At 44.6% G+C, this 22,163-nt stretch overlaps 1 protein-coding gene across 1 annotated transcript in view; it reads left to right on the forward strand.

Annotated features, from left to right (window-relative positions):
* LOC127583459 (podoplanin-like) overlaps window positions 1-3,281 on the forward strand; it is a 28,363-nt gene extending 25,082 nt beyond the window's left edge. The window contains exons 3-4 of the mRNA XM_052039483.1: window positions 642-759; window positions 2,756-3,281. Coding sequence (XP_051895443.1) covers window positions 642-759; window positions 2,756-2,762 — 125 coding nt within the window. The 3' untranslated portion in view covers window positions 2,763-3,281. The remainder of the gene's footprint in view (window positions 1-641; window positions 760-2,755) is intronic.
* Window positions 3,282-22,163: the final 18,882 nt, after the last annotated feature.

Consider the following 22,163-nt stretch of genomic DNA (forward strand, 5'->3'; position numbering starts at 1 on the left):
CTCCCTTCTGGCTCCCCACTTCACTCAATCCCCAACAAGCAAACTTCACCGCTAACACCCAATTACTGCCCATACCGATTGCCCAACCATCCTCACCCATCGATTACCTGACCCCAGGCACAGATTAATTCCCACCCCACTAATCACCTGACACACGTTCTCCTGCCCACCCTGTGGCCCCACCCCTCCAACAGCCCCCAACCCATCAATTATTGCCTCCACATCCCACTGCTGCTTGAAATCTTCTGTCTGTTCAAATAGCCACCGCACAACAATGCCCAGACCCCACCCTTCTGATCCATGACCTTACTTCCTCTGGCCTCTCTCCATGGCAACCCTCCATTCCCTGCTTCTTCCACAACTCCAGATTTATCTGATGTTCTTTCCACTGCAGCTTGCAAAGGAGAGACCATCCATGATAGAATAGCCAAACAATACTCTGCTTAAGTGTCTCCCTGAGTGAAGTACCAGAGGATGGTGCCTCCCTCTGCAACTCTGACAGCAAGGGTTAACACGGGAAGGAAAGAAGGCAGTTGTTGGGATTGTAGATCTGATTCCATTTCATTCACAACAGATGGAAGTGATGAAAGAGCCAAGGCTTCAATCACCTAATCACATAACACCCTGTGTCCTCTTTCCAGGGAAGGACTTCCTAGAAATGCTCACCTTGATTGGGATAATAGTGGGTGCGATCGTAGCTGTGATCATTGTCCTAACGATTATTGTTGTCATCATCAAGAAAATGTCCGGTGGATACTCGTAAGTAAACAAGTAATTAGAGAAATGAAACAATTTGATGAGGGCCCAGAAATACTGAAAGGGTTAAGTGTCAATGTTTCCACAATAGGTTCAATGGGACTGAACATCTAGAGGAAACACAATCATCTGACTGAAGCAGTCAATTGTTTGCTCAACCATTGGTTGCTGCAGCTAAGTTATTTCGATGGATTAGTAGATATCCTTTTTCAGGGACACTTTAATGGTGAAGTTGGCAAAGAGTCATGCAGTCAGCTGTCTAGTCAGTGGATCTCATGATGCCACTTTCTCCATTGTCTCTGAGATTGGGAATTGATTCCAATTACATAAACTGTGTGATTTCCTTTCCGGATTCCCTGGGCAATGCCTAGAGGAAGCTGGTCTGTGACACTCATGTCCAGGGCTGTTTCAGGGATGTTCAGTGACATTCCAGATGCCTGTGTCAGCCACAGACCACTTGTGCAGAGGCTGCCTTTCAACACACCTCTGAGACCTGCCAATCCCTGACCAACCCAGTGCCCACCCTGAACCCCTGGCTGGCTCCCCAACTTCTGACCCCGATCCCTAACCGATCATTGCAGGCAACCCGACTCCAGAAAACTCTGAGACCCAATGACTCACCAACCTCCACACCTGACAAATGACTGCATCACCCACTCCCACTTTTCTTACAGGTCTGGTCTAATTGACGACCTTCCCCCTCCACTCCTGGCAGCTTGTCTCTGGCCCAGGACTTCCCCAGTTCTCTATGGAAGCAAAGGCTTCATCTTGTGTAAGGTTTGTTCCTTAGCATGAAGCTTGGATGAGCTCCAAGCAAAATATCCACACAGCAACTATTTAACACGCCTTTGCAGGCACTGTTGGAATTTGAGGCGAGTCTGTGCTGTGTTATTTGGGAAATGTATTATAGTCCTCTGAAGATTCACCCAGGGGACTTATTTCCGATCACTATCCAGCGTGGGAATGTGGGCTCAGATAGATGACAGGAAGAGGCTTGTAACTGATGGACCCAATAACACCCACCCAATTCTAACCCCAGCAATAAAAGACGGGCTGTTAGATGAGGTACCAGAGGGCTCCAGCATAAGCAGCAGGTCAAACAGCATCTGCGAGGGACAGGAATTACCAACGTGTTGGGTCAAAATCCTGCACCAGGACTGCGAGTGGAGAGCGGAGCTGGCCAATAGGAAGAGGAGAGGGGGAGCGGTGAGACAGGAGATTGGTGGATTGAGGAGGGGTGAAGGATGACGGGCTGCTGGAGCTGGGGAGGGGAGGGGTGAGGAGGCTAGAGGAGGGAGGGGAGATGTGGAGGAAGGGGTGGGGAGAGGAGGGGAGGGGTGGGGAAGGGTGAGGGGGAGGAGGAAGGGGGTAGAGGAGGGAGGGGAGGTGTGGAGGAAGGGGTGGGGAGGGGAGGGGAGGGGATGGGAGGGTTGGAGTTAGGAGACAGACAGATAGATAATGGATGGAGGCAGAAAGAAGGAAAAAGGAGAGGCAGATGGAGCCGGGTGCGGGGAGGGGAGGTGAAGCTGGAGGCAGCTGCTGGAGGGTGATAAGCAGGAACACAAAGGCAGCCTGTGCTGGAATTGTAAGCAAGGAAAGTGATCATAGGAGCCATCTGGGGAGAGGTGAATGGCAGATGGAACCAGAACCTCCCCCCACAGATGCTGCTCGACCTGCTGAGTTCCTCCAGCAGACTGTGTGTTGCTCCAGATTCCAACATCTGCAGAGTCTTGTGTTTCCAGCATAAGCCTCATGGGGAAGAACATGATTAAAATTCTTCAAGAAAAATGTTGAACTTATTAAAGTTCATTTGCCTTTAAGAGTACACTGAGGTTTATTGCTGAACTATGAGGTTTTTTTTTCTTTCAACTTCCTATGGCTTCTCACACGTTGAACATTATGGTAACAATTACCCGTGCACAGCTGGTAACTGCATTAACAAGTGTTTGATATTGTACGTTGTTACATTGTTCTAACACGGTCTTTTAAATGTCCACAGGCCCTGATCTGCCGACATAAACAGAAATGACTAACTGGTGGTTCCGAAGTGAGAATGAAGTCATTTAAATCAGAACAACCAAAGTCACACAAATTAAGTTTGAGTCATGTTCTGCCAACTTTTCTTGGATCTCACTGCTGTCTGACTGTCTCAGAGAGCTGGTGAAATCTGCCCCCCTGCTCCTTAGAAAGGCTGAAATCATTTACTTTGGGTTGTGGTGAATGAAGCCATTTAGTGCAGAATACATTTTACATGGCGCATCTAGGAGTTTGGCTTCCCAAAATACTGCCACTTTGGATAATTCGCTTCTTGGTTAAGTTTATTTTATCCACCTTAATGAAATTGGACATGTGTGAAAAGGTTTGACATTGTGCTGGAAAGAGGGTGGGATTTGTATTAAGAATAAATAGGATAGAAAGAGCCAAGAAGCTTTTATCCTTTGATCTTGGTAACACCTTCCGAGAGCGTACCACTGAGGGAAATTAATATGAAAAACACAATGATGTTGGAGGAACTCAGCAGGCCAGGCAGCATCCGTAGAGGAAAGCAGGCGGTCAATGTTTCAGGCGGTCAAGTCCTGAAGAAGGGTCCTGACCCGAAACATTGACCGCCTGCTTTTCTCCACAGATGCTGCCTGGCCTGCTGAGCTCCTCCAGCGTCATCGTGTTTTTCATCTAGATTCCAGCATCTGCAGTCCTTTGTTTCTCGAGGGAAATCAATAGACTAGTATCAGGGATGAAGGTACATCTTGCCCATGCTCCACCCATGAAAGTGCTGGATGCTGTCACTGGATGTGAGCTGAAGGTGAGAATACTCCCCAGAGCCAAGTGACTGCAGGCTTGTAGCTCATGGAGCTCAGTGAACAATAATTCATTCCAATATCATTAGCCAGTTGACTGTTAGCCCAGTAGGTGCTCTGCCTAATGTTGAACATTTGGAGCAGAGACTGAAGCAAACAGTCGGGTCCTAGGGTTGATTCTCTCAGTGGCAGGAGACACTGAGGATCATTCCAGACTGCTTTTGTGGGGAATATCACTGGAAAGATAACAATTCCCACATCAGTACATAGAATTTGGACCCTTCAGCTAATGAGCAGGGTGGCAGATTTCTCACCAGTTCCCTCCAGATGTCCAAATATTCCCATCTGTAACCCACAATCTGTAAGTGACTGACTCCTTTGGAGGACTCCAGAATAATTCATAATCCTGCTCCAGGAAGTGTGAGGGACCACTCCTGATCATACTTACAAAGTGTCTGAACAAATAACTTTACATCCTTTTGTAAACAGTTGCTATTATATAAGTTGCAGTCAACAAAATAGTGTTTTTATAATGTGTCTTTATCTATTAAATATATTATTGTTACGAACATGCTCTCATTTTTACTTTTTATCCTTTATTCATTTCCAGTAATCAGATTTAAAACAAAACTCGTGACGATTTAGTGATTAACTCAGACTCTTAGACCAGGAAGTGCTTGTCCGCTATTCCGAAGCTGACCTGTAAGGTTATTTCGCATTAAACACTACTTTCCCTTCCAAGCAGGCATGGATGGGTGGGGGTCTTAAGGTTAGGGAGAAATAGCTGCTTATTGAACGCTTGCCCTCAATGGAAATCTTTTCACCATAAATTCTTCTCCATTTTTGGCAGCACAGTGGCACAGGTGGTAGTGTCACTGCCTAACAGCTCCAGCAACCTGGGTTCGATACTAACTTCTGCTGTTGTGTGGGGTTTGCATGTTCCTCTCGGTGACTATGTGGGTTTCCCCTTGGTACTCCAGTGTCTTGCCACATCCCAAAGAACCTGCTGGTTGGTGGGTTAATTGGCTGCTGTAAATTGCCCCTGGTGTGGATAGGTAGCAGGGGAATCTGGAATGGCTGATGGGCATGTGAGAGAGAACAGTTACCAGGAAATACATGGGGGGGTGGGGGGGGAATGGGACTGATGGGATTGGGAGGTGGCACAGACTTGAGGGGCTGAATGTCATGAGAAATATGAAATCTGATGTGACACTTCTCCCCAGCAACCTCTGCTGGTAGCATAATGCTTCAGTGTATATACATGGGCTATTTACTTCTGTGTGTGTGTGTGTGTATGTGTGTGTGTATATACACCAGATCAAGACAGGATTATTCAGGATGCACTTTAGTATCGCAGTCAGTGCTTTCAACAGAGTTGGGCAGAAAATAAACTGTAAATAACTTCCTTTCCAATTTTCTCATGGGGGCAAAACTTCCTCAACTTCCTCTTCGGAAAATCTTTCACACTGATCTGCCCACCACCATAAGGTCAGAAGCGATGACGTTTGCTGATGATTACAGCGTGTTGATTTCCATCTGAATCTCCTCAAGTAACAAAACAGTTTGTGGCTACTTTTTACTAGACTTGGCACAATCCAGACTTGGGCTGGTAAATAACTTTTGTGCATAATAATGACCATCCCAAGGAAGATCCAACCACCTCATCTTTGCAATCACTGGTATCATGGTTGTCAAATCCTACATCAACAATATCATGAGGGTCACCAATGTCCAAAAATCTAACTGAACCAGCCAATGTCCCTCCAAGATTAAGACACAGGCTGGCTGTCCTGCCATAGGTGATCCACTTCCTAATTTCCCAAATCCTTTCCTACAAGGCATAAATTGGGACTGTAATGTAATACTGTCCATTACCTTCATGAACATAGCTTCAACAATCCTTAAGAAGCTCAGCTCCTCCCAGGGCAAAGCAACTGCTTGATTGACACCACATCAATACTCATCTTTTGAGTGGGAATATTCCATCATAGCCTTGTGCTGTGCAAATGTGGGGTGAGGCATCCTCTTGATTGACACCAAATCCACCTGCTTAAACATTCATTCCCTCCAACGTGGATGTAATGTACAGCATCTACAAGATGAAATGCAAGACTATTCCAATTGCATTTCCTATTTCCAGAACCTCTACCACCAAGGACGAGGGCATCACGTATTTGGGAATACTGTCTCCTAGAAGCACCTCTCCAAATTGTACTGCAACTTGACTTGGAAATACAATGTCACACCTTCATCATCACTAGATCAGTACTTTGGAACCAACTCCCTGCCTAACAGCAGAGTGTGAGTGTCTATTCCTCACCTTTCACTTCTCATGGGCAATTAGACACAAGTAATAGTGGTGGCTTACCCATGCCGCCCCTATAGTGTGCACTACCAGGGAAGTGTGTAATGGTTAATACTTTTCTTAATGACTTGATTAAAGTATTGGTATTGGTTTATTATTGTCACTTGTACCAATGTACAGTGAAAAGCTTGTCTTACAAACCGATCATACAGGTCAATTCATTACACAGTGCAGTTACATTGAGTTAGTACAGAGTACATTGAAGTAGTACAGGTAAAAACAGTAACAGTACAGAGTAAAGTGTCACAGCTACAGAGAAAGTGCAGTGCAATAAGGTGCAAGGTCACAACAAGGTAGATCGTGAGGTCATATTCCATCACATTGTATAAGGGAACTGTTCAATAGTCTTATCACCATGGGGTAGAAGCTGTCCTTAAGTCTGGTGGTATGTGCCCTCAGGCTCCTGTATCTTCTACCCAATGGAAGAGGAGAGAAGAGAGAATGTCCCGGGTGGGTGGGGCCTTTGATTATGTTGGCTGCTTTACCAAGACAACGAGAGGTAAAGACAAGAGTCCAGGGAAGGGAGGCTGATGTCCGTGATGCGCTGGACTGTGTCCACAACTCTCTGCAGCTTCTTGCGGTGCTGGGCGGAGCAGTATGGTGGAGTTTTTGACAATGATTAATGTATGATGCACAGCATGTGCAAGGTTATATGGTGTCTTTTTTAAGGGTTAGGTCTCTATAAATGGCCATCATTTATAGCTGTTGAAGGGGTTACAGTAAGGGCCAGCTGAACTGTACATTTACACATATTGGAACATCCCAAGAGATCTACATACATTCCAACTGTTGAAAGCTTGGACTGTTTATCTGTGTGTGTCCTGAGCCCGCCAACCTCATTCCAGGTCGTTCTAACTGGAGACACATATGGAACAAGAGGACAATTTGCACGAACATCTGGAAGCTGATGCAGAAGCTCACCCCATCATGAAACTCAATCTACAGCATCACCTCTGAGCTGAATAATCCCATTGTCAGTTAGTTCTGCTGCAGAACAGAAGCATCAGTGTAAAAACAAACAATTTACACACTGCCAGTGTGTATGCTCGTCAATGGCGTGTAGGCTTAGGCACGGATCCAATGCTGGAGCCCCCCCTCTCGGCTCTGCAGAAAACAAAGGCCCATATTCAGGACTTCTCCTCTTCCCCGTCTGGAACACAGAGCGTTTGACTTAAGCTGCAACTTGTGACCTGGGAAAATTCATATTGCGTCAGCACTGAATTCTGCACTCTTTCCAGAACTGGGCTTATTTTTGAAGGCACGGTCAATACTTCACGTACTTCTGTGTTCTGTATCCTTGCTGGAATATTTTCCCTTGTAATGGGGAAATACATGGACATTGGTGAGTCAGGATGGTGCTTTCTGGCTGTGGCTCTAATGCACGCAACTTTGTGCTTCTGTTTATTGGCAGAAATCAGAACACTGCTGTTTATTGTCTTGAGGGACAAGAGTTCCTGTTTTAAATTTACTATAAGAATCAGCAGGGTCTGAGCCCAGTCATTTCCCTCCTAATCTCAGCCCAAAATCGCTCCAACTCGGGAATCAAATATTCATTGTTTTTAGTCTTAACACCCAAAGGCACTGAGAGATTATGTCTCATTCATTTCTGACCATTGCTTCTAGCCTGAAAGAGCGTTGGCAAAAATATAACTGACCACTATTACTTATATTTTTCAGGAGAATTGCCCATCCCAAGGAGGAAGGGCTGCTCCCCTCCACATCTTCACATCCCGGGCCTATTCATAAAAACAAAAGAAATGGGAGAAGGAGGAGGTCACATGGCTCCACAAGCTGGATTCATCATTCACTGAGATCTGAGCTTGACTTCCATAAAATCTGAAAAAATTCACACACTTCTACCTTAGAAATACAAAATGATTTTGTCTTCACGGCTCTTTGGGGTAGAGAATTCCAAAGATTCATGATGCTCTGAGAGAAGCAATTTGTCCTCATCTCATTCATAAATAGGAAACGCTTTATCCTGAGATCATTTTGTCTCATTCTGGATTCCCCCAGGAGTGGAAACATTCCCTCAGCAGCTACTCTATCACACCCCTCAGAAAGTTGTATATTTCAGTATGATCACCAACATTTGGAGAGACAGGGTCTCATTCGGGACAGTTAGCACAGATTTGTGCATGGAAAGTTGTGTCTGACAAATCTCTTGGAGTTCGTTGAGGAGGTAACCAAGAGGGTAGATGAGGGTAGGGCAGCAGATCATCCAGGAAGTATAAGGGCAACATGCTTATCCTGTCCTCAGGAGATAACTTGGAATAAATCCGGAGAACTATCTCTGCACTGCCTCCAAGTAAGCATGTCTTTCCTGAAAGAATGACACTGAAACACTACGCAGTTCTCCAGGTGTGGGTCTACCAACGTACTGTAGAGTTGTAGGAAGACTCCCATATTCCATTTCCCTTGCAATAAAATCTTATCACCCTTCCTAATTACTTGTTATACTTGACAGCTAATTTTCTGTGTTTCTTGTACCGGACATCAAGATATCTCTGAACATCAGCATTCAATAATCACACGCCAAACCCAATAATATTTCTCTCTACACCAACTACAGGCCGGTGAGTCTGACATCAGTGGTGGGTAAATTGCTGGAGGGGAGTCTGAGGGACAGGGTCTACCAACATTTGGAGAGACAGGGTCTCATTCGGGACAGTTAGCAGGGATTTGTGCATGGAAAGTTGTGTCTGACAAATCTCCTGGAGTTCGTTGAGGAGGTAACCAAGAGGGTAGATGAGGGTAGGGCAGCGGATGTTGTTTATATGGACTTTAGCAAGGCCTTTGACAAGGTCCCTCACAGCAAGCTAGTCTGGAAGGTTAGATTCCATGGGATCCAAGTGGAGATAGCTGATTGGATTCATAATTGGCCCAGTGGGAGGAAGCAGGAGGTGATGGTCGAGGGTTGTTTCTTGGACTGGGTAGGTAGGAGGGTATGTGGGCTGAGGATTGGCAAATGGCTTTCAATCCAGATAAATGAGGTATTGCATTTTGGGATATCAAACCAGGGTAGCACTTATACAGTGAATATTAGGGCCCTGGGGAGTGTTATGGAACAGAGGGACCTAGGAGTGCAAATGCATTGTTCGCTGAAAATGGCATCACAGGTAGATAGGGTGGTGAAGAAGGTATCTGGCACACTGGCCTTCATCAGTCGGAGCATTATGTGTAAGAGTTGGGAAGTTATCTTGCAGATAAGTTATAAGACGTTGGTGAGGCCGCACTTGGAGTATTGTGTGCAGTTTTGGTCACCCTGTTATAGGAAAGATGTTATTAAACTAGAAAGAGTGCGGAAAAGATTTACCAAGATCTTGCATGGATTTGGGGGCCTGAGTTACAAGGAGGTTGTTGTGTATACCAGGACTTTATTCTCTGGAATGTAAGAGATTGAGGGGTGACCTGATAGAGGTTTATAAGATCATGTGGGGCATAGACAAGGTGAAAGCACATAGACTTTTTCCCAGGGAGGGGTTGTTAAAAACAAGAGAGAATAGGTCTAAGATCAGTGGCGAGAGATTTAAAAGGGACATCAGGGTAGCTTCTTCACGCAAAGGGTGGTGCGTGTTTGGAATGAGCTGCCAGGAATAGTGGTTGAGGCGGGCACATTAGCAACATCTAAAAGCCATCTAGATAAGTACATGGATAGGAGAGGTTTAGAGGGCTGTGGGCCAAATGCAGGCAGATGGGACCAGCTCACTGGGCAACATAGTGGGCATGGACGAGTTGGGCTGAAGGTCCTGTTTTCCATGCTGTATGACTCTATGACTCTGCAGTGATGATTGGGTTGGAGTTAGGTATGAATAAAATTACAAGCCTTTGGGCTCAAGTCAGGTTTTAATTGGCTACAGTTGGGTTGCGTTTGGATGAGGTTTTAATGTTATACCTCAGTAGATCTCCATCGCCAGTCACTTCAGCATGATGGTGAAGTTTCGGTTCGTAGAGGATATGGAGTTGTTAATGAAGGAAAATGTTTGCATTAAACCTGAATCAAGTTAGAGAGAATCCAAAGTGGCTAAGTATACTGTATCTACTTAATTTTTCAAAGTTATCTGGAGGATGAACCTTCCCTTTAATATCAACTGAAACACCTCTACTCTTTGGAATGTTAAATTAAACGGAATGTAATCATATCTCCTGTCTTGTCTATTAAGCCACTGGCATGCAGTGAGCTGGGTGGCTGGGCTTGTTAAATTTTCTGTTGCGGAATTTTCGACTGGACACATTCGCTAAACTCATTAACCCTCTTGGCTGCATTCTCTGAAATCCACAATTTTCACGGACAGGGACACAATTTTCACAATTTTCACAGAGCCTGCAACATATTCCAAGAGAGCGGAGAGGATTGGGAAATGCACCAGTTGGCTTGGCTGACACATTTCCATGTCTGACCACAGTGAATACCTCAGTTATTATTCAGGAAGAGCACCATCAATAATGCCTGACAGTTTGAGACCATCTTCCTCAATTGACCTTTTCTAGAATTCAAGGGAGAAGAAGATGTTTGAAGAGCAGGAAGAATAATGGATAAATTATCTGTTGAAATTACTGCTGTACCAATGCAAGTGAATTTCAAAAACATATTGTTCCCCTCTGTCCCTGAAGGCTGGGGTGGAATTCAAAAGGGAGCTGCATGCTATTAAACTGCATTGTACCGACCAGAGTAGTCCATGACCAAGCATAGACTCTCCTGATGCAGGTTTCGACCCAAAACATTGACAATTCCTTTCCACCCACAGAAGCTGCTCGACCAGCTGAGTTTCTTCAGCAGACAATGCTGAGTTAGCCAAACAGCAGTGGAGTTCTTCCTGATGCCCTGGAAAATACTTAACCCCCAAAACAACATCATTAAGATAGATTGTTTGGTCATTATCACATTGTTGTCATGCACAATTTAGCTGCTGTGTTTCCTACATTACAACAGAGAACACACTTCAAAAGGCACTTCACAGGCTGCATTGGAATCATGCAGAGTTGCTGTTTAAATGTAAATTTACTGCTTCTTTTCCTGAACTTAGTTACACCAACAGCAATAGAAAGGGTATGATTGGCTTCACACTTCTAGACCAGAGGGAGGAAAACTCAGCTGTGGATTTCCTGCTTCTGATCAGAGTCCTGCTGGAAAATGCTTGTCAGCTTGAGGACTAAATTGGCTCCACAAAGGACTTCATTGTTAAAGACGCCACAGCTGATACAAATGTCCAGGATGTGCAGCAGGGATCACTCGGTTGTGACTGCGAGCAGGAGCTCGGAATGATTGTTCTCCTAAGTAATCCACAAACAGAGATCAGAGAACAGATCTGCTACTGTCCTGATTTTATTCAACTAATTTAGCCGTGCCTCGGGCTGCAGTTGGGAACTTTCTGAGATATGGGAATTGCAAAGCTGAACAGGGTTTAGGGGGTTTGTTAGATGAAAAGTAAAGGAGAAGATGTATTCATCTCTGTAATTAACAACCCATAAAGAAAAAATTGCCAAGATTTTCAGCTTTGAAATTTGATTTGTGAAAATGTTTTCCAATCTCTGTTTTTCATTTTAAGAGGAATTTAGCTGTTAATCAGTTGCTTATGTGATTTAAAATTAATATATCATCTTTATATATGATAGGATAGTGGCATTCAAGAGGCTTTTTGATAGGCACATGAATATGCAGGGAATGAAGGGATATGGATGATGTTCAGGAAGAAGGGATTGGTTTAATTTGGCATCATGCTCAGCACAGACATCATAACCAGGGCTGTTCCTGTGCTGTACTGGTCTATGTTCCACACACAAGACAACTTTGCCAAAGAAAAGTCAGTTTGGAGAGGAGTTGATCTTTGGAAGAATAATGTTGCAATAGCACAGACTAGTGGCCAAGAAATTAACAGCAACTGGTCACAGGCGAGAGTTTTGATTTTAACAAGGATGGAAAAACAGGTCCCTGAAAGTCATAACAGGTGATCGATAAGATCAAGAGGTTTGGCTTAATATATTCTTACAACTGTAAGTACAGCTACTGTAAATGTACAGCTTTGATTGGGGTCGCAGGGTATGTTTTGTGAGGGGCCAAAATGGCCTGAAGGAATTTGACAGTCAAGATTGGAATAAGTTGAAAGTGTCTCAGATTAGGTGTCCATCAAATTGTTCACCTTGTCCTAGATGGTGTTGAGTTCTTGAATGTTGTTGAAGCTGCACAAATTCAAGGAAGTGGAGAATATTCCATCACACTCCTGTTTTGTGTTTTGTGGATAAGGAAAGGCTTTGAAATATCAAAGATGAGTGACATGCCACAGGATACCCAACCTGTAGCCTGCTCTTGTGGTCCAAGATATTGATGGCGGGGGACATGTCAATAGTAATGTCATTCGATGTTAATGAATGGTGGTCAGACTCCTTTGTTGAAGTCATTGTCCAGCATCTTTGTGACATGAATATTACTTGTCACCCCTTAGCCTATCAGCCCATACCTGAATATTGTCTAGATCTTGCTGCATGAAGGCATGGACTGATTCATGGCTGTAGAACTGAATATTGTGAACATCCCCACTTGTGCTTTTATGAAGGAAGGAAGGTCATTGATGAAGCAGCTGAATATGGTTAGACTGAGGAGACTCCATGGAGCTGGGATAATTGACTTCCAGCAACCACAGCCATTTTCCTTTGTGGTAAGTGTGACTCCATTTTGATTCTGTGATCAGCAGAGAGTTGTCCATTGATTTCTGCTGATTTCAGTTTTCTTGAGCAGCACTCAGTCAAGCACTGCTTTGATTCAAGGGCCATCACTCTCACTTTTGCCTCTGGAGTTAAATTCTTTGGTCCATCTTGACACCATATTAAACTCTGTGACTGAGAGTTCTTAGTGAAACCTGATCTTATCATCCAAAGTGCCATTGTCTGTGACACTTTCCATCATTTTGCTGATGATTAGAGGAGGCTGACTGCTTGGTAATTAGCCAGACAACCTTTGTCCTGCTTTTTGTGGACAGGTCATACAGAAGTAATCTTCCACTTTGTCAGGTAGTTTGGAACACCTTGACTAGAGACATGGCTAATTCTGGAGAGCATGTCTTCATTATTACAGCTGGGAGGGTGTCTGATCTCATGGCCTTTGCGACAAATGGGGCTGTCACCTGTTTCTTGACGTCACATGGAGTGAATTGAAGACTGACATCCGAGATGGTAGGGAGCTTGGTCAGGAGCCAAGGTGGATTGTCCACTCAGCACCTCCAGCTGATGAAGATTGTCAAAGCCTTGTCCCTGTATTTACTTGCAGGGCTCCACCATTGCCGAGGATGGGGCTGTACTTGGGCGTCCTCCTCGCAAGAGATTTGCATAATGTGTAAATGTGACAAGACTGTAGAACTTTGATCTGATCAGTTGGCTGTGCTATTGCTTAATGCTACAGTGTGAGATGTTTTGATATTTAGCACACATGCACTCCTGTGTTGTAGCTTTGCCAGGTTAAGGTCTAATTTTCAGGTGGGCTTGTTGCATAGCCTGGCATACCCTTTCTTCACTTATCATTCAGTCAAAGCTTGATAGTAATTATGGAACGAGGATATGTCAGGCCATGGATTCTCTTGAGTATGAGTATACCGGGCTGTCGCTTAAGTTATGAGACTGGTTTCCCAATTTAAACAGGACTAAGGTCAACTAGGATGGAAGCATCTTTGTTGTGTCCAAATGCAGGGCCCAGATTCAATGCTGGGCGATTATTATGTTTAAAAGACAAGTGAGTGACTTGCTGTACCATTGCAGGTGCAGTTAAGAGTCAACTATGGGTAGGAATTGAACTCATAATGATGGGTGGTGAATTAAGGTCTCTGCATTACCAGACTGGTAGTTTAATCGCAATGCTACCATTCCCTGCATATCGCGTGCAGCTGTCCATTGTCCTGCATATACCATTCTCACAGGCTTCTATCATCTTGACTATAACATAATCTTACTTGCCCATTATCCTGAATACATTCCTAACCATCTGTTCGTCTTTATATAACAGACTGAGAAATATGCTCCAGCTACCTATTTTCCTGTGTTCTGCCCCAATGGGCGTGCAATTTTTACTTTTCAAACATTCGTAGCCATTATAGCTGAAAGAACACATGCCTGGCCTTTGTCTCTTGAACACCTCCTGTGTAACACAAACACCCAGTCATCAGTTATTTTGCATATAAAATGAACCCAGTCAACCACTCTGTGGGAAGGTTCCCCTCACCACATTTAATGCTATAGTCCCACACATGCAGTGTTTCCGTTCCCCTGTCAATGACTGAAGAGTTAATCGCAGCAATTAATTGCTGGGTGAGAAAGAAAAACAAGGTAAATACTGGCAGGTGGCAGGTCGTTGACAGTCCTTACACTGAGACAGCCTTATGTTCCTTATCCCCTTCAAGCAACCACAGCAAATATATTCAGGATGTCAGATTCCTCCGAGGATCCATGTTGCACTTGTCCTGATTAAGGGCTTGTTGAGAGCAGGATCACTGGGTTGAAGTATATACAAAGCTTCCACATTGTTTGCCTGTCAACAAGGTGCAGTGTGTTTAGTATCAGCGGCAGCAGAAGTGCACACTGCCACATTCTGTGACCTCATGGTCTGGTAAATCCCTCACTCTACTATTCCTATCAAGCCAGGGGATCAATCCCGGTTCAATGAGGAGTGCAGAGGGGTTTGACAGAAGCAGCACCAGCCACTCCTAACAATGAAGTGCCAACCTGGTGAAGCTGCAATACCTGCATGCTAGTCATTAGAACTGATGAAGGGTCAGAGATCCAAAATGTTCACTGTTTTTCTTTCCACAGATAGTGCCTGACCTGCTGATTTTTTTCTAGCAGATTCTGTTTATGTTTCTGACTTCCAGCATCTGCAGTTTTTTTTCATTAGTTTTGCCAGTGGCTGCTCCAACTTATAAGGCGGAACTCAAAAGCAAGGTGTTTAGTAAGGCGTTTGATAAGGTTCCTCGTGGAAGGCTCATTCAGAAAGTCAGGAGGCATGGGATCCAGGAAAACTTGGCTGTGTGGATTCAAAATTGGCTCGCCCACAGAAGATGGGGTAGTGGTAGATGGAGCATATTCTGCTTGGAGGTTGGTGACCAGTAGGGTTCCGCAGGGATCTGTTCTGGGACCCGTACTCTTTGTGATTTTTATAAGTGACTTGGATGAGGATGTAGAAGGGTGGGTTAGTAAGTATGCAGATGACATGAGGGTTGGTGGTGCTGAGGATAGTGTAGCAGGTTGTCGAGGGTTACAACAGGACATTGATAGGATGCAAAGCTGGGCTGAGAAGTGGCAGATGGCGTTCAACCTGGAAAAGTGTGACATGATCCACTTCGGGAGATCGAATTCGAAGGCCAAACACAAGGTTAATGGCAGGAGTCTTAGCAGTGTGGAGGAACAGAGGGATCTTGGGGTCCACGTCCATAGATCCCTCAAGGTTACTGCACAGGTTGATAGGGTTGTTTAGAAGGTGTATGGTGTGTTGGCCTTCATTAGTCGTGGTATCAAGTTCAAGAGCCACGAGGTAATGTTGCAGCTCTATATAACACTGGTCAGACCACACTTGAATATTGTGTTCAGTTCTGGTCGCCTCATCATAGGAAGGATTTGGAAGCTTGAGAGAGGGTGCAGAGGAGATTTATCAGTATGCTGCCTGGATTGGAGAGCATGTCTTATGAGGATAGATTGAGCAAGCTAGGGCTTTTCTCTTTGGAGTGAAGGAGGACGAGAGGTGACTTGACAAAGGTGTACAAGATAATAAGAGGCATAGATCGAGTGGACAATCAAAGACATTTTCCCAGGGCGAAAATGGCTAACACAAGGAGGCATAATTTTAAGGTGATTGGAGGAAGGTATAGGGGGGATATCAGAGGTAGGTTTTTTTACACAGAGAGTGTTTGGTGCGTGGAACGCACTGCCGGCAGAGGTGGTGGAGGCAGATACTTTAGGGACATTTAAGAGACTAATTAGATAGACACATGAATGATAGAAAAATGGAGGGCTATGTTGGAGGGAAGGGTTAGATAGATCTTAGAGCAGGATAAAATGTCGGTACAACATCATGGGCTGAAGGGCCTGTACTGTGCTGTAACGTTCTAGGTTCTATGTTCTAAAACTGGCCAGATTTTGCAATCATCGCTGTTTGTGTAAAAATACTTGCCTGGAAATTGGATCCAATTTATACCCTTCATCTGTGCCAATCAGACAGAAAGGTCATTTTACAGGGGTTAAATCAGGCTAGTGCCCATTCCCTGTTGAACTCCTGTCCAGTGGGAAATTGGTCTGGGCATCTCCAGCATCTTTTTATGGTCTCTGACTCATGTCTAATGAACTGGGACATGGCAGCCACTTCTTCATGCTCCACAGAAATTAGATTTTAAAGGTGCGAACTTTGAACAACATTTTTAATTTACAGTAAAACAAGGAACAAATCCCATTGCGACATTTGTGGGAATGGGTGAAATCACAGCCTCAGGTGAAGTAATGCAATATTCCCAGCAAATAGAAGGAAATTAAATGGTCTCCATCAGCATGTCAGTATTTTCCTCACAGCCTTCACCAGATTCCGTGTTCTGTGCTCCACATGCATCCACTGACATTATTATTATTATTGGTTTATTATTGTCACGTACCAAGGTACAGTGAAAAACCTGTCTTGCCTACCGATTGTACAGGTCAATTCATTACACAGTGCAGTTACTTTGGGTTAGTACAGAGTGCATTGATGTAGTACAGGTAAAAACAATAACAGTACAGAGTAAAGTATCACAGCTACAGAGAAAGTGCAGTGCAATAAGGTGCAAGGTCACAACAAGGTAGATCGTGAGGTCATATTCCATCACATTGTATAAGGGAACTGTTCAATAGTCTTATCACAGTGGGGTAGAAGCTGTCCTTAGGTCTAATGGTACATGCCCTCAAGCTCCTGTATCTTCTACCTGATGGAAGAGGAGAGAAGAGAGAATGTCCCGGGTGGGTGGGGTCTTTGATTATGCTGGCTGCTTCACCAAGACAGTGAAAGGTAAAGACAAAAGTCCAAGGAGGGGAGGCTGGTGTCTGTGATTCGCTGGGCTGTGTCCACAACTCTCTGCAGTTTCTTGCGGTCCTGCGCAGAGCAGTTGCCGTACCAAGCCGTGATACATCCAGATAGGATGCTTTCTATGGTGCATCAGTAAAAGTTGGTGAGTGTCAAAGGGGACAAACCGAATTTCTTTAGCCTCCTGAGGAAGTAGAGGCGCTGGTGAGCTTTCTTGGCCATGGCATCTATGTGATTTGACTAGGACAGGCTGTTGGTGATGTTCACTCCCAGGAACTTGAAGCTCAGGTCAAAGTGTCTCTGCATTACGAACCCAATGCAAGATGCTGAATCATTGGCCTCTTGATGAGCCCATATCTCTCAGTCGCTCGGACTCACTACGGCACAGGGATCAGTTGGGCTGGTCCATTACATGAACTGTGTCCAGATGCACAGGATAAACCCGTTGTGTCAGTTTCTCTTTCTGAGAGACAGGAGAACTCTGACAAACTGCCACCTTTGGGACTTTAGCCATGCCGGACTAGCAGATTTTTCCAGATGATTAGACGTTACTCCTATAAATATCCAAACACACTTTTATTTCATCTTTTCACATGTTACACAAGAGGATAAAAAGTTTTCCACCAAACCTGAACCCAGTGAGGTTAAAGGGAGCAGGAAATATACGAACACTTTGGACCCCAACTCCTGCTGTAAACCTCCCCATATTCCGGACCCCTGGTGTTCCAGACCCCAGCCCCAGGCTCCGGCCACACTCTGGACCCTGGGCTCTGGCCACACACTCTGCCTGCACCTCTGGATCTTGGGAGTAATGACTGAGCAAGGAGCTGGACCGATTATTTATGTTGTTAAGCCAGCAGTACGGATTAACAACATAAATACATCATTAAACAGAATGAGAGTCTACAGTGAGAGACAGTGTATATGTGGTGGCTTACTTCCACACAGCAGGTCCAGTTCTACAGCGGTGAATTTGCAGCAATGTGGAAAATGTCAGGTATGACTTACAAGGGTACACACTTGATGTTAAATGACCCACTCAGATAAGTTGCAGCTGCATCCCTCTGTATCCCCATTGTATTCCCTCATCTCCATGGTGGTCTGTTATGCTGTACTGCAATGTAGTGTTCTTTCAGAGCCAACTTACTTCCCGGTAGTCAAAGAGGCAATGGCATAGCAACTGCCATATCTATTGTTATTGAGAAACACAGAGGTAAAGTGTTACCACTTAATTCAGATGGAAACCACCGTAACAAGTATTCTTCAACCAGATTTTTTTTGAAGGTCACATGACAGGGATCTAACACCCAACATCCATTTATTGCATCCACAAAGGCTGGACTTTGGTTTCTAGGCAAGTAGGTTACTTTCAGGCATGAGTTGTTTTAAGCTGAACATGGAATTGCTATGCATATGTCAATATTAATTTAAATGCATCCATCAGTGCTACAGGGAAGAGTCTAAGTCTGGATAAGCTTTGCTTACTTGAGTTACCAACGCCAGCTGGAACTAGAATGGGAAATTTCAGCTGAGGAATTCAAGCCTTCCAGTACACCTGGCAACTCTTTGGGTTTAACCCGGTGTCCATAGTATGTCGAGGGAATCAAACTCCTGAGTGGTAGATTTCATTGGAATGTGCAGTAACTGATGAGAGTTTTTGGGACTCCAATGATAGAGATATCAAGTTATAGACAGATATAACACAGGAACAGGCCCTTCAACCCATTGAGACCCATTTACACTCATCCTACATTAATCCCACATCTATTCTCCCCACCTTCTCTTCAACTCTGCCCCAGATTCTACCACTCAACTGCAAATTAGTGGCAATTTACAGTAGCCAGTTAGCATACCAGCCTGCATATCTTTGGGACCTGGGAGTAAAGCAGAGCACCCTCAGGAAACCCACAGGGAGAAGGCGGAAACTCCACCCAGACAGCGCCCTAGGTCAGGGTTGAACCTGGCACTGTGAAGCGGTGAATCTACTACCTGTGCCACCCATGTGAATGTGCCATTGCCGTCACTGCAAAAAGTTGAATGTTACTTCTGTATTGTACATGTGATGACAGACATGAACTGCTCTTCCACCGTGAATGAAGCACATTGGGACAGAGCAGCACAGGAATGGGGACGGCACTGTGACAGGCAGGAGGTGGGGATGGAGACAGTCGCTGATGTGTTGGATGCCAGTGATTTTCGGTTGACGGCTGCTTCCTTCAGCAATCTGTGCACGTGTGCAGAATGTGGGATACTCAGGAGGGACTTTACAAGATGCTGGTAGCACAGAGGCAAACGCCTGTTCAACAGGCAACGCACAGCATTGTGTGGAGGCTCTGACAGACGAGGCTCCCACTGCATATTCAGAGTTTAGAGAGCAAAGCTGCTCGTGCAGGTTGCAGAAACCCAAAAGTTTCCAAGTAGCAGTTCTCATTTTTCCAGCCTCTTGTGTTTTCTTCACTTCTTGGAGAACCTAAGGTTTACTTGAGGTCACCTGTTCCTGTGTGATGTTTCTGTATGGATGCCCTCCACACAAAGCAACCTCCTGTTCTTTGCTCCCACAGATACTGGCTGCCTTCTTCCTTTTGAAAAAGTCCTGCATTTGCTGCTCTGTTCTGCTGTCAGTCACAGTTAGAGCCAGAGCTGCCCTGGACCTCATCTGCCATGGGAAGCTCACTGTGTTTTTAATAAACAGAATGGCTTGGTGATAGAGCCATGCTGTGAGAATAGGAAGGAGTCAGTGGTGATAGCTAGGTGTGATGTGGTATGTAATAGAGGTCATAGGACTCCATGTGGATGTTGAGGTCACAGGAAAAAAACAGTCAGTACAAGTTGTACAAGGTAACACGAATACATCAGTGTGTATTAATGTTACTTCATAATCCTCACAGTGACTGAGGTTTTTCACAGCTGCCAGGTCTTATGTATTTCAACTAAATGCAGTTTTTGTTCAGAAAAGGAAACATATTTCTACATGCCGCAGTCAAGAAACATAAACACAGTTCCAATAATCTCAGGAGGTTAGCAATCTGCAACACTCTTTCTCCATTGCACTGGCAACACTCCTTTCATTTCAGTTTTCTTTGTGAGTTGTCTTGGAAGGAGTAATCTGCTTCAGTTATCTGGTGTGTAAAAAAAACCAAGGTTATATGTTTAAACTATTGGCTGGGGTCTCATTTGAACACGTATATAAAGAGCTCACTGTCTGGCTGGACAAGGGTTTGGTGAATGATAACTTCTGCCATGCTGTCATTGACTGATGAGAGTTGAGGCCAAAAGAAAGTAATGAGGAAGAAAGGGCCACTTGGCTCATCAAGCACGTTCCACTCAGAGTTGACACATGGTTACTCTGTCCCTTCCTCTGAATCATTTACTTTAAGGAATACCAAGGCTACTCTTAACTTTTATGAACACTAACTGTCTCAAAGACAGTAAGGCATTTCTATAGACGCATCCAGGCTTGGAGTTAACTGTTTGATTTGTACAGTCAGCTTTGAAGCTTTGTGCCATGCATCATGTCTGCTACAAAGCTCTTTGAAGCTAATTCCACTGCCCTTGAACTACAGGAGATCAAACTGTGACCTATCAATTGCCTGGAGCTAGGTCTTCCATAGATCAAATTATGAATACAAACTGCTCAGCCTTGGGTTTGCTTTGTGCTCCTTCTTTGGACTGAGTGCATTCAATCTGTGGTTTACTGAGCAACACAAAATGGATAGACGTGGCAAATAATCCGATGAGAGGTTTCGTCATCCATCTTGTCATTAGACTTCCTGCGATATCTCATTCCTTATCTCTTCTCTTCACCACACTTTGTGCTCTGATCCAGAGTGCAGACTTCCTTCCGGTCCTGAGTCCATGGTACACTTTCAGCACTGCCTCAATTCCTGAAGTCCATGGTGGTTATAGACTGGTCTCACCCTATGATCTCTATCCATTTCTTCGCACTTTTTATCAATCATTTCACTTGAAGGTTTTTGGCACACTTGCCTTTATCAGTCAGGGCACTGATTGGGGATGTTATGTTACAGTTGTACAAGATGTTGGTGAGACCGCACTTGGACTATTGTGTTTAGTTTTGGTCACCCTGCTATAGAAAAGATGCCGTTAAGCTGGAAGGAGTGCAAAAACGATTTACGAGGATGGTGCCTGGACTCGAGGGACTGAGTTATAGGGAAAGCGTTGGCAGACTCGGACTTTATTGCTTGGAGCATAGGAGACTGAGGGGTGATCTCATAGAGGTTCAAACAGTCATGAGGGGAATAGATACGGTGAATGCACACAGTCTTTTTTCCAGGGTTGGGGGATCAAGAACTAGAGGGCATAGGTTTAAGGTGAGAGGGGAAAGATGTAATAGGAACCTGAGGGACAACTTCTTCACGCAGAGGGTGGTGTGTAAATGGAACGAGTTGCCAGAGGAAGTGGTTGAGGCAGGTACAATAACAACACTTAAAAGACATTTGGACAGGTACGTGGATAGGAAAGGTTTAGAGGAATATGGGTCAAACACTGGCAATTGGGACTGGTTTAGACAGGCACCTTGGTTGGCATTGACGAGTTGAGCCGAAGGGCCTGTTTCTGCGCTGTATTACTCTATGACTCTGTTTACATTCTCGCCTGAGTCCTGTTTGAGCTTCGACACTCTCCATTGCGTCTTCATTAATGTGCCCACATTGGTAATCCCGGGCACTCTTGACATGCTTTCCTAATGCCTTGATGAACTTATTTTAATTCACTCATGGTTTAAAAAGAAGTCTGGCAATGTATCCAGTCCAGCCTGTTTCTCAACTATTTGCTATTTAAATGCTGATGTCAGTTGTTCTTGTTCTTTAGCCAATTCATATCATTTTGTAAGTTTAATGACAGCTTTCCTTCTATATCATTTGGTGTGCTTTGTAAGCTACATGTATCTATTTGAACATCTTTCAGTTCTGTTTGATTCTCCAAAGTGTTTAGTTTTCCCATGAGAAAAATGTTTTGCTCAGTTTTCTTACCCAAACCTGTGAGTGTGATTCTAAGATTTGCCCCACTGACTTCAGCTCAAATAGTTTTATCCTATCTTGTAGCCTCCTCCCAGGTCCGTGCATCAAGGCTTGACAACAGATGTTTCTCCGGGTGGCCTTCCGTACTCCCAGATACCTGTCTGCCCACACCAGCTTGGCAAGTCCATGTTACCTGCTGGTTTCCCACCAGAATCATATTCCGTATTGAAGGTGTCATT

The sequence above is a fragment of the Pristis pectinata genome, chromosome 26 (genome assembly GCF_009764475.1).
Source record: "Pristis pectinata isolate sPriPec2 chromosome 26, sPriPec2.1.pri, whole genome shotgun sequence".
In the NCBI taxonomy this organism is placed as follows: domain Eukaryota; kingdom Metazoa; phylum Chordata; class Chondrichthyes; order Rhinopristiformes; family Pristidae; genus Pristis; species Pristis pectinata.